This window comes from Coniosporium apollinis, assembly GCF_000281105.1.
Source record: "Coniosporium apollinis CBS 100218 chromosome Unknown supercont1.47, whole genome shotgun sequence".
Classification (NCBI taxonomy): Eukaryota; Fungi; Ascomycota; class Dothideomycetes; genus Coniosporium; species Coniosporium apollinis.
In genome coordinates, this window is record NW_006913309.1 from 120756 (window position 1) to 136606 (window position 15851).

The window sequence follows — 15851 nt, forward strand, 5'->3', positions numbered from 1 at the left end:
ACGCCTAGTAGCCTTTCTAACTCGTCACCATCCGTTTCGATGACTGCTTTAGCTGCATCTCACAGCTTAGCCGAAGGGCCTGTTTGAGATTCAATCGACCACCGGAGCCGTGTCTGCTCGCCTGAGTTTGCGAAGCGGCGTTTTTTGCCAGATCTTGTTGGCGGAGAGAGTCTGCGCGGGGGCATGATTGACGGCATGGAAATCACGGAAATGGACAAAATCCTGTTTTATGAGCGTGGAGGAGCTTTGCGGCAGGCATGACATTTGTTAGTTTAAGCTTCTGGCTAGACCGCTGATGGAATGCCGTCCGTCATAAGTCAGGGGTATCTGCACCTAAACCTGGTGATGGCGGCTCTTTCGAGTTCCAGCCATCGTGTAATGAGCATCCTCCAGCAGCCAACCACCAATAACAACAGCAATAGCCATCTTACCTGCATCGTGGAAGCAGCCCTGAGTCCAGCACAGGTACCGACAGGCTGGAAAACGCGGGGAGAATGCGGGGAAGAAACTTGTGGCCCCTGATGTCGAGTCTGACCATAACCTGAATATTGCCCTTATTGCGTAAGACAGATGCAATGGTTACGAGTACATATCAGACAGCCCTTTCCACGAGCTCTCATCTCCCAGTCACTGAAGTTTTCAACACCAAAGCATCCAACGTCGAAACCTAGCATCAGCTCATCATGTCTCATACCGAAGAGGTCCAGCAGGCGATCGAGAAGCACTCAAAAGCCAACATCGACGAGTACATCCAAGCCAGCTCCTTCAAGCCAGACCTCCAAGACGTTAGTTCCACAGTCCCTGTTCGGGCAAAAAACGCAGCCTCGACATGTAGCTAATCCGCAGTTAGTCCATCCGTGGCCACATCGCACTGAACTGGAAGAGCTGGTTCTTCTACCGCAAGCTCAGTGCAGACTGTGCCCGCGCCAATGTCGGCTTGCATGGTTTCTCCATGTAAGTTTCTCAAAGGCCCGCCCTTCGTTGCAACTTACAAGTGGCTTATACACATGCACCTAGGCTCTGGAAGCGTGCTGCAACGGAGTGCTTCGCGGACGGCATGTGGCTTGAAGGCTACCTCGTCCAACGCGGTGGCCGCTCTAAGCCCTCCGACATTCCCGCGCCCAACGTGCAATGGCCAGACGACCCAGTCGACCCCGTGCAGCCCGTCTACGAGGCCCTGCAAGTCGAGAAGGAGCTCCTTGAAGATGTCCTCCGCCTATGTAAAGCGGCCGACGAAGCCGAGGACTATGCGTTGGAAGATGTCCTCGAGACGAGGTTCTTGAAGAAGGAAACGAAGCATGTCAAGGACCTTGGCGACTTACTGCAGCAGTGTGTCCGCATTTCGAAGCAGCCGGGCCATGGGCTTTATCATTTGGATAAGGAGTTGAGGGAGACGAAGGGAGTGGTGCCGTGGAGCCAGGCGAACAATCCGGATAATACGGATTTGTTGCTGCAAGCGGCTACCAAGGATTTGTCGAACACCGCGTTATTCCCGTCTTGAACAGTCTGTTGGAGAGAGGGCCTGTCTCAGCAGAGCCTCAGGCGGGAATCGGGAAAGTGGTTTGGAGTTGCATGCGTCAAAAAATGTTGTTCTCGCGTGCTGGACAGACTGTTGAGATCACTTGTACATATGCGATGGGTTAAAAAGCGATGACAATTAGGTATTAAACCGTTTGATCTCCCTGTGCCCACTCGTGCATATGATAGATGGAGGTAGGTCGACGAAGAGCTCGTTGTGAGTTGAAGTTGGAGGCCGGGGATGACGGCATTCCGCTTCAGTCCATGGCTCGCCCTCATCACGTGATAACATGAAAACTCGCAAGAAAGGCATGGTTCAATGGAAACACTTCATTGATATTGTCGATAAAGTAAGTCAGAGAACACCACACAGTAGCTTAAGTGCTCATCTTCCATTGGTCTCATCTCTAATTTCGTATATTTAACGCCGGTGGCGGCAGACCTTGCCCAATTCAGATGCTCACGATCACGATGCTCGCCGCCGCGCTTCACAGCAATCGGAACCCGCGGCTTCGCATGAGCCACTTCTTGCTGCCTGAAGCATGTTTATAATCAACGTCTAATGTCAAAGTAGTTGTAAATTTTGATTGGAAGCGTGAAGGACACATGTCAGGAGAACTGCCTGTTTGGCCAGCAACGTGTCCCGACGCGCTTCGTGTACGGATGTCATTTCTCTCCGAGAAGTGAATGAGGGGTTCGTTGCTTAACAATCGATGCATTGGCATGCGCATTGCTGCCTTGAAATCAACCATAAAAGTTTCGCGGAGATCCAATCCTGCTGTTTACCAAACCAGTCCTTATAAGCCGGAACTAGAAGCCAGACAACGGCAATCACCTCATCAGATCCGCAGTCAAACCCATAACCATGGCCTCATCAGAGAAGCTGATCACTGTCTTCGGCGCCACAGGTATGGTGCTATCGCGCTGGCTCCCCTAGATCAGAGACAGCCATATGGACTAATGTACTGATAACCTCTCTAACCGACAGGTAGCCAAGGCGGCGCCGTCGTCCGCTCCCTGTTGCAGAACAAGAACGCCGCTTTCAAGGTCCGCGGAACGACCCGCAACACCGACTCTAAAGCAGCTAAAGCGCTCTCATCGCTCGGCGTAGAAGTGATCAAGGCCGACGGTTTCAACAAGGATGAGATGCTCGCAGCGTTCAAGGGGAGCTGGGGCGTTTTCGTGAATACCAGCTCACACGATCCTGTAAGCCAAAGCCAGTCTCATATACCAGCTCCTCGCTCATCCGCGGACAGGCTTTCAACGTTCCCGGCGGTCCTACTGAGCTCAATTTGGGGAAGACCATCATCGATGCCGTGGCCGAGGCGGGCGTGAAGCATCTCGTGTACAGTTCACTAGTATCAATTTCCGAGATGACAAATGGCGAGCTCGCCAATGCCGAGTTTGATGGTGAGGACGGCCCTTTACACCACATCCCGCTCCAAAAGCTTCAGCGGAGTTAAACGCCCAGTTTACAGAGAAGCATGAGACGGAGATGTACGCCTATTGCAAAGGCTTCGAGTCTTTCACCGCCGTCCGCGCTGGCTGGTACTTGGAAAACTTTCTGGACGAGCACTTTGCCCGGTTCCTCGGCGGCTTTCCGTTTACTGCCGACGAAGAAGGCTACCTCACCTTTACGACCCCGCGGTGGGGAGGCAGCGAGGAAGTTCCCTTTATCAGCATCACGCATGACTTCGGTGATGTGGTCCACGGCATCTTTCTGAATCCGGAGAAGTGGAATGGCGAGGTAGTGCAGGGTGTGAGCGAGCCGATGTCGTTTGAGGATATGGCGAAGACATTCGAGAAGGGTACGTACATATGGTCCCCCTTCTACAGTGTCCTGATTTGATTTCAGTGTCACAAGCGTAAGCGCTAAGACTAAGTATGTTCCGTTAGTGACTGGCAAGAAATCCCGCTTTAATGCCTTAGCCTCATGGGAAGACTTTGAAGGCCACGGCATCAAGCCCTTGGAGAACATCAGGATTATGTTCCATTTCACTCAGATGACGGGCGGGCGGTACTTTGGCGCGCCCAACGATACAAGCGCGGCCGGGAAGCTGAAAGCTGCCGCTGCGGAAGCGAAGGGCGTGGCAGACGGTAAGCTGATGACGGTTGAGAAGTTCTTCATAGACAAATTTCAAAGAAAGTAAGGGACGTGCCAGGTGCGAGGCGAATTTGGCTGAGATGCGCCATACAAGGGATCCTCTTCCCGGTACAGTCTGAAATACGTAGGTAGTTCAAAATTGGCGAAGGGTTTCACTTGACACAGCTCAAACGCGGATGGTCCTGGAAGCGTGAAATAGCGGCCGTTTTCTTCTTTAGCGGAAGACGGATAATGACGGAAAATGGACTATTTAAATGTTCAGCGCACAGACTAGAGGGATCGAAGAAAGTACTCACTATCTGCATCTTTTCTTGATACAATCCCAGCGATATGACGAAGAGCTCTCTAATGACTTGTACCCTTCATTTGATAGTTCATATGCTAGGCACACTTATGCTTATAAGCCGCTCGTTTTTGTAGGAACGGGAGACTTAGAGAGCCCAGTTCCGGCTGGCAAGGGTGTGCGCGATAAGTCTTGCATTGGATGAATCACTCCCAGGATCTAAACATCGAGGTGAACTTGTGAAGCGTGGCGCTGCACTGTAAGCCTGTGCAAAAGTCGTCTGCTTGTGAATAGAGTCTGCGTGTACTGCTTCGACAACGTAGTTACTATAGTCGGCAGAATCAGCAGAAAAGTGATGTATGGGCGTGCGTTGTTCGACCCCAGCTGTCCGCTCCTGAAGTACTTCAAGCAATGTCCATGGCGGATGTTTCTAAATCTTCTCGAAACTTGCATACATCTTGTTCCGCCCTTCTACCAACTCCCAATACGACATAAAGATGGACAGACTGAGGGAACGAGCCGACGCGCTGCACCGCGCAAATATACAACTCCGCGAGCGTCTCGAGCAACGTGTTGCGGACCTCGAACATGCGCAGAGTGATTGGATTAGAGCGGAGGACGAGAGTTTGAGATTGATAGCGGATAAGTGGAGCTTGCTGGGCGATAACGGGAGGTTCTTGAATAAATACCTCGATGCAACCGTACAGTTCAACCTTAACGTGCAACTCATCCAAGGAATGTGGCGCCGTCGCCAAAGCGACCGAGAGGAGAGTCTCAGACTCAGAGACGAGAGCGAAGTACTCCGCCAGGAGGTTCGAAGGTTCGGTCGGGCTGTGATACATCGCGGCTGTGACGTCCTCGAGGAGATGGACGGCAACGTGGCCGCTTTGTTAGAGCAGGCGGTTCATCTCGTAGAGCTAGCGGATGGAGATGAGGAGGACAAGGAAGGACAGGTGGGCGATAACCAGGCCCGTACAGGGGCAGATGAGGGTACCGCTGCAGCTCAGGAAGAACCTCTAGTTGGCTTTGATGGCGCTGCGCCTTCGAAAACTCCTACTTCTGCTGCAGCCACCTTTGGCAGCACCGCCTCGACGGACCCCGTTCGCAGTGGTGACAATCGTAAGAGCGGCTCGGACGATGAGCTGCAGTTTCGTATGGATGACCCGTAGAGGAAGCGAGAGGACCGGTGATGCGGTCAGAGACAGCTTTCCCAACACATGGATCTTTTCAGTAGAATCTCATGGTTGTTGTGTTTTCAAGCCTGGGGGTGCTGAAAGGCTCTTCTAACAGTCATGACCAGGCGGATTGCGTAAATATCGATTGATTCTAGTAATGTGAGAACAATAGAGTGCTTCTTGGTGCGTAACGTGAACAATCTCCGCAAAGCGACCCTGCAGCACAACGAGAAGGCTATGGATGATGCTGAAGTGGAACTTTGCATCCCTCCATTGTTTTACGTCACTGGAAACCAGCTCCTGCTGGCGAACAAGATCCTCACGTTGCGGTGGGTGTTGCTATTCTGAATCCAGCGCACACTTGAATAAAGCTGGATGCCCCTGGCGACAGCTGACGAGCACGTCTCCTATGATATTTTCGTAGTCACAGCCTCGCCAGGGCGTTCCTTGGTTAGTCGAGTTAGTCGTATCGTACGTGCCCGAAGATCAAGGCCCGACGTCCCAATCACAGGGGCCCGACGTTCAGTGAGGCTCTGAGCAGTCTGCAAATTTCTTTACCAGCCCTGCGAATCAAAAAGCTTTAAATGCCCTAATGCCCATAGTCACCGGGGCGGTCCATGGCCTAGAGGAGATTCTAATGGAAAGTAAGGCGGTGGTGGGCACAAAGTCTCAGTAGTCCGGGTAGTTGAAGATCTCCATCCTGGTAATCATTGGGCAGCGCCACTCGAGTCCAGGGCCTCGAATCGGGCTACACATCCGACTTTAGGAGAGCATGCAAAATAACGTGAGCGCTGGAAGCTACAGCCTCAGCTCGGTCTCCGCTGAAGGATTCCGGTAGTGTTGTTGCATTCGTAAGCCCTGCAAGATCCTCATGAACATGTTGATGTTCAGCCGCAAATGTCCGAGCCCGTGACTTGGTCACCCTGTAGGGAACTTGGTTTTCTCAACGCCCCTAGCTTTTGGTGGCTCCCATAGTGACGTCTTACGGCATTTGGCATGCTTTGTATTGAGAAAGGTGCCGCACTAGCGCGTGTATCCTTCGCCTTGTTCTTTGAGTGAGGCCATGGAAATAGTGCTTCCATAATGGAACCGCCTGCTTGAGCAACTGATAGATGCCAAAGCCAGAGTCCTGACTGATTGGATGAATAGACGCGGATGAAGCGTCGTAGGAGAGGCGCGGTCGACGCATTAGAACCCGTATGGCAGTGCCGTCGTGCTCATCTTAGTACATTCTCCCAGCGTACTTGGTGACAATGGCATGGATCCAGGCATGGATTCAGGGGTAACAGCAGTTCACATCCAGGCCATAGCTCACCACAACGGGCTTCCGTCCAGCGAATCAGCCGACATTTTCTGGAAATCGCATAGAATTAAGGCCTTTTAGCTGACCACGAGCACCAGGTTGGGTGTCAAAAGGGCCGATTAGGTCCATCTACCGTGCAATGATACCTGAAGTTCAGCAGGCCGCCTGAAAGGCTATGTAATCGTGGTTTGATATTTCCATGAGGCGTTGACAGGTGCAGACCGTTAGCTGTACGGCGTAAACAGGGCTCGAGTGATGCTTGCGGAGGCCCAAGCTGACAAGTGTGGTAATCATGATCTTACTTGGAGTGCCATGTGAGCTCAAGACAGGACGACGTGCTGGGCAGGAAGAGTGTGTGGTTTGAGATCGGCGGATCGGCGTTCCATCGTCGCCCAATGTGGTGATCATCTCGAAGCCTGAGATTCTTCGATGGGCGAAGAGACACGCAAACATCTCCGACAAAAACGTGAAGACCAAGTACAACTTTACTGTTGAGAAAATGGATGAGAACACCAGGCGAAACTCAGTGGCGATGGCGGATTATAACAGCTGTCGCTGCCGCGGAAGGGGCTTGATCTTACAGCAAAGCAAGCGGGAAATGCATTGAGCAAGGCAGCAACTAAACTACATCGGCTCTGGACACTGTGCAGCGGCAGCTTTCTCTCAAGCGCCGTACATGAGAAACACGTAACTCGAATTGATGCGGAAACACATCTTACGACAGAATTGGTGTTTGGCTGCCCGAAAGTGTCGTTCCGGTTGGGTTGTGTGGCAGGGCGAGAAGTGAGGCTCACACGCATTAACGCGTAACCATCCATGCAACCCACCACCACATTATCGCCACGCGGACCGTGGGGTGTGCAGCTTTACAATACCTGAAGGCGATGTGGAGGCCGAGGCTTTATTAAGGGCCTTGACCGGCCTCGAGATGTACTTTATCAGTTGAGCACTGGGTGAGGAATTGTGACTTTCCTGTATCAACGAGTCTCAAGTCTCTGTTAGATTCCTCGATTAACTCTCCAATCCTCAATGGCCGCATCCGTCAATAGCTATTTCGTCCCCGGCTACGGTATCTCTCGAACAGTCATACAACACGAGATTCGGTATTACTGCGGTTCAGATGCGATAGTAAGACGGTACACACATGAGGTACGCTCTCCGCATCTTCTCCTTTTGAAACGCAAAGTTTGACAGCCTGTGTAGGGTCGAGATGGCTTCCTCGTCACGACATCAGGCCCACCCTTGACGCAAGTATGTCCTCTGAAGTCGACGGCCAGTCGTTCCGCGAGATCTAACAACTGTCCATAGGCGCAGATAGAGGACATCAAGAACGCTTCGAGAGATTACGAAGAGAGACAGGCCGGTCGAGGCCGCGACGGAGCTGGATTGTTCGTCAACCGTCCAATCCCAGTTGGCCAACAGGTGCGGCGGAGTAGTTGAGCGTCCACATCACCCTCGCTCGGGTGGTTCAATGGTGCATCCGTCTCCGTCTGAGGCCTGCGGATGGCACGAGGTGATGGCAAGTCCCCAGACGGCCGGACGGCCAGTCTCGTCGATCTCGTCCGAGGCCGGCTAACGGAACAATGGACACTCTGCCTTCGCGCATGGTCCTGAGGCTTTTATACGTACGGCATCTGGCGTTGGTGGATGGCGTATTCAGAATGGGTGTACGGACTTCTCTTCTCGCATTTCTGATGGCAGCCGCTCGCAATTAGACAAAAGCCTCCATCTTTTTAGTTCTGTGTAAAAGTGATATCTCCCCGCTATCTAAAACTATTCAAGCAGTAGTCTATAAACTCCATAACGCCGAGTCCGCCAAGAGTTTCATTCAAAAATGCGCCCATAAACCCACAAACCGAGCCAACTCTCCACCTCTCCTAACAGATCTGCCAGAGTAACATCTTTGTCATATTTCCACAAACCCCCAGATCTCCGACACTATTTGAGCCTCACGGAGTTCCATCCCTCCTCATATGCCCCACAGAAAACTGTCTACCCCTTCGAATTCCTTCCATTCACAATCTCCAACCCACCGCAGTTGGCATGTGGTGTCTCATCCAACTCCCCATCGAAATCTGCATCAAGCTTGAGTTCTTGACCAGCGCAGCCTCGCTCGATCATCACAGCGTCCTGCGGGGCGTGGGTTGCTCTACAGCCCATCACTATGTCAGCCTCGTGTTTGAGGGTTTGGCGCTCCGTTTCCATCTCCTCGATTCGTTCGATGCACTGAAGGAGTCGTTCGACGAATGGAGGGACTCGTGCTCTCTTTCTAAACGACTTGAGAACTTCAGGTCTGCGCTTCGCTGCCGCTTCTTCTTCCTCCATTTCCTTTCCCATGCGTTTGAGGTCCTCGGACCCAATGAGTGCATCGACTTCTCCTTCGACGTTCTGATGGGTTGATTGTGTATCGATCCTGTCGCGGTCTTCAAAGCCTGGCATAGGGGCTGAGCCGGCATCATCAGAGTCGGCGTCATATGCCGGAGAAGCGGGCGCACTGGACGAGGTCTCGTGTTGATTCTTCTCGGTTTCTGTAGGCTGTGGAGGACTGCCTGGTTTTTCGCTAGGCTGCCTACTCGCTGTCCAGTTCCGGACATCCTGTATAGCCTCCCTGACGCGATTGGGCAGTTGGCGGAAGGATAACACGGATCGAAGGACGAAAGTTGCTATTCCATTGATCGATTTGATCCATGGTAAACAGTCTGGGCCGATTGCACCCCACACCCGCTGGCTGTGTTCCAAAGCCTCTGTGGGGGTCAACGACATGATCCCGAGGAAAGACAAATTGGACCAGCAGAGACAGCTCGCAACCACTCTATGCGACTTATTAAATTGGGGATGATGCTGTCGGGCGGCATTCCACTCCTGCCGGATACGGTTCATGATTTTTTCCGTGGTGCTTGAAGTGCACACGATGTAGATGCACGGGATGAGGATGCACGGGATGAGGCTGCATGCGGTGAAGATGCACAGCTGGCGGGACGCATATTGGTGCCCGTAGTGATGGCAGAGGTAGCGTAAAGAAGCAGCGAGTATGCAGGCGAACACAAAGGCGAGCTCGTCACGCTGTAGGACGTTAATCACGTTTTCAGGTAGCATGTCTGCCGTAAACTGGATGAGGGCTGGAGGATAGTACGATTGGCTTTCGGACGTTGCATCTGTCTTCTTGCTCCCGTCCTCTACCTTCGTGTTGTACTTCGACCGGCGCGGCCATTTCTCCTCGAACGCTCTGAAAGACTGTGCAAGTGAAGCCACCCAGGAATCTCCAGAATTTTGTGCAGATGGCGAGCTGCCATTGGCAGAGCCAACCGTCAGTGACGGAGAGGAAGCCGTGCCGAATGAGGAACTACGGTGCTTCTCCCCCTTCTTGCGACTGGTACGCTTCGGGAGAGCGCCGCTCAATTTTCTATCGGGCGATTTCATCGGCTTCCCGAGAGTCTGTAACACTCTCCTTGATACCGTGCGAACGAGCAGGAAGAAGGCGATGCATGCGATGACGAAAAGCAGGAACGAGACGGAAAAATAAAGGCAGAACATGTGCCGATATCCGAAGACGATGAACCGTTCCTGGCGGTAGTATCCCATGAAAATTTCGTTGAACTCAATGCTTGTTGTCATGTCAGACATCGTATGAATGAAGGAAGTTTGGCTGCGCTTGTGTTCTGTCGAGGCGTACTCTGGAGCCAAGGTTTGTCGATGTAGTGTGTTTGGTCGTAAACCGGGTAGGTCGTAAACTGGGTAGGTCGTAAACTGGGTAGGTGGAGTATGACTGAAATATGGTGGAGAGTGTAATTCGATTAACGTTTTGAGAAAATGTAGATCAAGTCTGATGGAAGGATATGGGAAGGATATGAGTAGTAGATGGATGAGAGGGTGATGTGTAAACTTATACATCATGGCCGGACAAGAACAGGACACTGAGAGGGACAGAAGTTCCAAGATTGTTTGGTACCAGAGAGAAACATGCGATATGTCTAAGACAGGGGCTGCCGCAGTTTCAAACCGGCATCTGGATAAGTACACGCTTTGAGCGCGAAAGGGAGCTTTCTACAGACTCTAAACATGACATCTTAGACATGTGGCGTAGAAGACAGGCAGTCAAAGAGCGGAAGACTGCGGCACCACTCAGACCACACAAGAAATTCTGGGACGTTCAAGAGAGGGGCTCATGACAAGGCGCGCGGGAGAGGTGACAGGCGGGTGCACGTTTCCGTCTAGTGACCACTCCGACCCGCCACAACGTTCACTGGCTGATTTCCAGTTGGACTTTTGAAAAATTTCTGATATGTATACAGATAGCTCGTTCTGTCTTCGTCTTTTGTAAGACCTACAATGCGCCGTGTTGAATATGCCATGGTATCGCCGCGTTGCGCTACGTTAAGTACGCCATACCCGAACAATGCTGATGAAGCTCAGAGAAACCTGGTGAGGACAAGGTAAGGTGAGTGCTGGGGCGCAAGCATGCTGTTGAAATGCGAGCACCCGAGACGAAACAGACAAGGAAACCGTGGGAGCGAGAAGCACCGAGCGCGCAGGTCTCAGAACAGCCCCTCAATCTCGCCCGTCTCCGTGTCGACGTCAACGTTAAGATATCCCGGCGCCGTCGGCAGACCTGGAATCGTCTGGATATCCGCAGCAAGCGCGTATCTGTACGATTGATTAGCATGTTTACCCACTAGCACCAATGTCAACAAGACTCACAGATACCCCGCCCCAGCCGCCATCCTCACGTCCCGAATCGGCACCGTAAACCCACTCGGTGCGCCCTTCAGCGCGGGATCATGGCTAAGGCTATACTGCGTCTTTGCGATACAGATCGGCAGCTTCCCAAACCCCTGCTTAACATAACTGTCCACCTTCTTCTGCGCCAGCTCGCTGAACTCGACCTTCTCGGCGCCGTACATGACTTTGCCGATCTTCTCTATGCGCTCCTGCACGCTGCCCTCGAGGTCATACAGGAGCTTGAAATCCTTTGGTTGCGACGAGGCGGATATGACGCCCTTCGCGAGGTCGATGGCGCCGCGGCCGCCTTCGGCCCAGTGGTTCGCTGATATGGCGTCTTCGGCGCCGGCGGCGATGGCTTCTTCGCGCACCACCTCGACCTCGGCGTCTGTGTCGGTCTCGAACTTGTTGATGGCTACGACAACGGGGACGCCGAACTGCTTGGCGTTGCTGATATGCTTCTTCAGATTTACGCAGCCCTTTCGCAGAACCTCGATGTTCTCGGTGCGGTAGACCTCGTCGAGCTGCGCGCCGGGTGTGATCTCTGGGCCGCCGCCGTGCACCTTGAGAGCGCGGACGGTGGCAACGATGACGACGACATCGGGGACGAGACCGGAGGAGCGGCACTTGATGTTGAAGAAGCGCTCGCCGCCCATGGTGAAGTCGAAGCCTGCTTCTGTGATGACGAAGCCAGTCTTCTGCTCGTGATCTTCGTCTAGTTCTGTGCCGGCTAGCTTGAGGGCCAGCTTGTCGGCAAGAACTGATGAAGCGCCGATAGAGATGTTTGCAAAGGGGCCTGCGTGAACGAAGACGGGCGTACCCTCAAGCGTCTGCATGAGATTCGGCTTGATGGCATCCTTCATGAGTGCCGTTAGAGCGCCGCCTGCGCCGATGTCGTCCGCTGTGACCGGGTGACCTGACCGAGATGAAGCGACAACCATGCGGCCGAGGCGTTCACGCATGTCGGTGAGGGAGTTCGAGAGGGCGAGAACGGCCATGCACTCAGATGCGACCGAAATGTCAAAGCCTGTCTGACGCGTCTGACCTTTCTCGGTAGGCGCCTGACCGACAGTAATCCCTCGGAGGTGGCGATCGTTGACATCGAGTACTCTTCGCCAAGTGATGGTATCCGGGTCAATATCAAGCCTCGCAAATCTGCGAATCTCGTCCTCTGTAAGCTCATCCGGATTCGTCTTCTCTATACCGAGCTTCTTCAGCCGGCGGAACATGACCGGTGCAAACTCCCTCTTGCCCTTTTTCGCGGGTACCAGTCGGCGGTACAGTGGTCCGTCTTTCTGGGTGTTCTCATGGAACATGCGCGTCTCGATAGCTGCGGCCAAGAGGTTGTTTGCTGCGGTGATGGCATGAATGTCGCCTGTCAAATGCAGATTGAACTCGTCCATGGGGATGACCTGGCTGTACCCGCCGCCAGCTGCGCCGCCCTTGATCCCGAAGGTGGGGCCTTGGCTGGGCTGCCTGACGTTGGCGAAAGTGACACGATCAAGGTGGCCTGCAAGTGCTTGTGCCAGGCCCATCGTCGTTGTTGACTTGCCTTCGCCGAGCGGCGTCGGAGTAATGCCGGTGACTACCACATAGCGTCCATTGCGGCGGTGAGAGAGACGGTCCAAGAGCTTGAGGTCTACCTTAGCTTTGTACGCACCATATGGTTCAAGCTCGTGCGGAGCAATGCCGACTTCTTCCGCAATCTCGTTGATGAGCTTAGGATGTTGGGCACGGGAGACTGCGATGTCCGAGGGAACGGGTTGTTTTAGCTTGAGAGGTAAAGGAGTGATGTGCCGTGCTTTCTGTCGCTCGAAGTAGGCTGTCGCAGAGTCTACCACGTTCTGCAGCAGCATTGCTACAGTCATAGGCCCGACGCCGCCAGGTACAGGCGTAATTTGACCGGCCACCTCGGCTGCTGATTCGAAATCGACGTCACCGACAAGGCGCTGTCCGGACTTCTTGGAGTCATCCGGAATGTAGTTGGTGCCAACATCGATGACCACGGCACCGGGCTTCAGCCAGTCTCCTTTGACGAAGCCTGGCTGTCCAATGGCTGCGACAACTACGTCCGCGCCTTTGACGATGCCCGGCAGATCTTTCGTCTTGGAATGGCAAACCGTCACGGTGGCATCGGCATTCCTCAGCAGGTAGCTGACGGGACTTCCGACAATGTCACTCCGCCCAATGACCACCGCGTTCTTGCCCTTCAAGTCTACGCCCGCCTCTTGCAGGAGGACCATGACACCCTTCGGCGTGCATGGAACGAAGAGTGGGTGGCCGCCGCGCTTCGCGAGCTCTCCAATGTTCGCCACGCCAAAGCCGTCGACATCTTTTTCGTCGGCGACTGCAGAGGTCACGGCGTGCTCTGAAATGTGCTTCGGTACAGGTAGCTGGACAAGGATGCCGTGTATGGAAGGATCGTGGTTGAACTGGGTAATCTTCTGGAGGAGCTCGGCTTCGGTAATGTCTTCTGGGAGGTGCTCAAGCTTGCAGTCGATGTTGGCCTTGAAGGAGGGTCAGTAGAGTCCTAGCAGGGAGGGTACAAGCTCTTCGTACCTCTTCCGCCGCCTTCAACTTCATCCGCACATAGGTACCTTGGAAGGTCAATTGCCCGTTCCCGAGTCCTCACACAAGATCTCTTGCTACATACTTGAGTCTGAGCGGTCGCCAACTGCATTGGAGTTTAGCTATGACCTGAAGCCGGAACACATGCAAGAAATCTACCTTGTATAATCCTCAACGCAGGCTTGTATCGCGGATTGCTCTCCTGCTTTTGCTTGATATCTGCACCAAGCCTCTGTCGTATGCCCTTGGCAATGGCAGTGCCATCGATCTTGGTGGCGGTCATGACTGCTTGGCTGCTGGAGAAGTATCTCGGTCTCTGGCCGCTGATCGATGGTGGTGTTGTCAATTGGTGGGCGCGCAGCGGTGACGACGTTGTGCGATGCGGCGCAAAATTAAATCTGCCCCGCGACACCGGCCTGAGGGAGAAGGAATGATCCCTCGGCCTGCCGATCCTTAGAACGTTCATCTGAACCTGGATGGCTGCCCGTGATTCGGACGGCGGAGAGCAGATCTAGCGTGTTGAACGCTTCAAGTGCCTTTAGACTGGTAAATGCGACTGAGTCCCTGAGCACAACAGTTGCTTCGGCGTGACTCAAGCCTCAAGCCATAGTTAACAACGGCAATTTTCCAAACCCGTTCGGCACGGCGCGGCCAACCGTGTCCTTGTCCTTCCCCTGCGTGCGTGCGCGTTTAGAACTCCAGACTGTGCGCGAAATCTTGGCGGAATAGGCGGCCCCAAATCACGTGCTCGATCTTTTGCGCCTCCCACCACACTTTTGACATCTCACAAGTGACGCCGCCAAAACACGGCAAAACCCCCCCACAAACCGCTTCTGAGCTACACATCCTCCGAAGCGCATACATCATGAGACCCGTATTGCTGTCAGGCCATGTAAGACCTTCCCCGGCCCAAGTATCGTCAGGCGTCTCCGACTAACACTTCGCCGATGCCTAGGAACGGGCCTTGACCCAAGTAAAGTGCGCTTCCTCCACTTCCACCACCGTCGGTCGCCCAGGCTGACTTGCTTCACAAGATACAACCCCGATGGCGACATCATCTTCTCCGTCTCCAAAGACCACGTCGTTTGCGCCTGGTACAGCGGCAACGGCGAGCGGCTCGGAACCTACCACGGGCATGTTGGCGCCCTCTGGAGCGTCGATGTTGATCCTACCTCCACCCTACTCGCAACCGGTGGCGCCGACAACACGATGAGGCTGTGGGAAGTGAAGACCGGGAAACTGCTGAAGACGTGGGAGTTCGCTACCTCGATCAAGCGGGTTGAGTTCTCGCCTGATGGGAGACTACTGCTCGGCGTTACGGAGAAGCGAAGCGGGCATCTGGGAACGATCGTAGTGTACGAAATCGATCCGGAGAAGGGCGAGGACCAGTCGGATGAGCAGTACTTGCGGATACTGTGCGAGGAGTCCAAGGCTACGGTCGCAGGCTTCAGCTACCTCGCAAAGTACATCATTGCGGGCCACGAGGACGGCTCGGTAACGCAGTACGATGCAAAGACGGGAGAGGAGTACAAGAACGTACAGGTGCATGAGCCGGATATGATGGTTACGGACCTGCAGTGGGCGCCTGATCGGACGTACTTTATCACTGCGTCGAAGGACAAGACAGCCAAGGTATTTCGATCTCCCTCGTCTTGTAACCCACAAAAACTTACGCTGACGGCTGGATCTAGCTCGTCTCCGCTTTTGACCTCGAAATCCTAAAATCCTACAGCACCGACACCCCACTCAACTCTGCCGCGATAACACCGGTAAAAGACTACGTGATCCTGGGAGGCGGCCAAGCAGCCATGGACGTCACGACTACATCCGCACGACAAGGCAAATTCGAAGCGCGCTTCTACCACAAGATCTTCATGGAGGAGATCGGCCGTGTGAGAGGACACTTTGGCCCTCTGAACTACGTGGCCGTGCATCCTAAAGGGGAAGGGTATTGCTCCGGCGGTGAGGACGGTTACGTGCGGGTGCATCACTTTGACAAGGCATACTTCGATTTCAAGTATGAGGTGGAAAGGGAACAGGCGAATCTGTGAGCGAGCAACGTCTTGGGTTTTGATGAAGCATGCCACGGCGTTGGTGGGTTTGTCACTGGGCTCATGGTCTATAGAGGGCCTCTGCTGTCTTAGATGAATTATGGGAGGGATCTAAGATATATATGATATT

General features: G+C 53.7%; 7 protein-coding genes across 7 annotated transcripts; 5 read left to right on the forward strand and 2 right to left on the reverse strand.

The window, feature by feature from the left end:
* Positions 1–683: 683 nt before the first annotated feature.
* Positions 684–1501, forward strand: W97_07965 (uncharacterized protein; the record flags this gene model as incomplete). The annotated part of the gene is made up of 3 exons (XM_007785834.1): positions 684–785; positions 851–954; positions 1018–1501. 3 exons carry the CDS (start codon positions 684–686, stop codon positions 1499–1501), a joined length of 690 nt encoding a protein of 229 aa, XP_007784024.1.
* An 882-nt stretch (positions 1502–2383) lies between these two features.
* W97_07966 (uncharacterized protein) lies at positions 2384–3668 on the forward strand (the record flags this gene model as incomplete). The annotated part of the gene is made up of 5 exons (XM_007785835.1): positions 2384–2426; positions 2507–2724; positions 2775–2928; positions 2997–3326; positions 3415–3668. The coding sequence occupies 5 exons, from the start codon at positions 2384–2386 to the stop codon at positions 3666–3668; spliced, it is 999 nt and encodes a 332-aa protein (XP_007784025.1).
* A 734-nt stretch (positions 3669–4402) lies between these two features.
* On the forward strand, positions 4403–5074 carry W97_07967 (uncharacterized protein; the record flags this gene model as incomplete). Its single annotated transcript, XM_007785836.1, has 1 exon — positions 4403–5074. The coding sequence occupies one exon, from the start codon at positions 4403–4405 to the stop codon at positions 5072–5074; it is 672 nt and encodes a 223-aa protein (XP_007784026.1).
* Positions 5075–7412: 2338 nt separating this feature from the next.
* W97_07968 (uncharacterized protein) lies at positions 7413–7823 on the forward strand (the record flags this gene model as incomplete). The annotated part of the gene is made up of 3 exons (XM_007785837.1): positions 7413–7532; positions 7587–7634; positions 7692–7823. 3 exons carry the CDS (start codon positions 7413–7415, stop codon positions 7821–7823), a joined length of 300 nt encoding a protein of 99 aa, XP_007784027.1.
* A 552-nt stretch (positions 7824–8375) lies between these two features.
* On the reverse strand, positions 8376–9146 carry W97_07969 (uncharacterized protein; the record flags this gene model as incomplete). The annotated part of the gene is made up of 1 exon (XM_007785838.1): positions 8376–9146. One exon carries the CDS (start codon positions 9144–9146, stop codon positions 8376–8378), a length of 771 nt encoding a protein of 256 aa, XP_007784028.1.
* Positions 9147–10918: 1772 nt separating this feature from the next.
* Positions 10919–13953, reverse strand: W97_07970 (C-1-tetrahydrofolate synthase, cytoplasmic; the record flags this gene model as incomplete). The annotated part of the gene is made up of 5 exons (XM_007785839.1): positions 10919–11027; positions 11082–13609; positions 13662–13699; positions 13756–13776; positions 13830–13953. The coding sequence occupies 5 exons, from the start codon at positions 13951–13953 to the stop codon at positions 10919–10921; spliced, it is 2820 nt and encodes a 939-aa protein (XP_007784029.1).
* A 582-nt stretch (positions 13954–14535) lies between these two features.
* W97_07971 (eukaryotic translation initiation factor 3 subunit I) lies at positions 14536–15721 on the forward strand (the record flags this gene model as incomplete). Its single annotated transcript, XM_007785840.1, has 4 exons — positions 14536–14562; positions 14626–14648; positions 14705–15302; positions 15362–15721. 4 exons carry the CDS (start codon positions 14536–14538, stop codon positions 15719–15721), a joined length of 1008 nt encoding a protein of 335 aa, XP_007784030.1.
* Between the last annotated feature and the right edge of the window lie 130 nt (positions 15722–15851).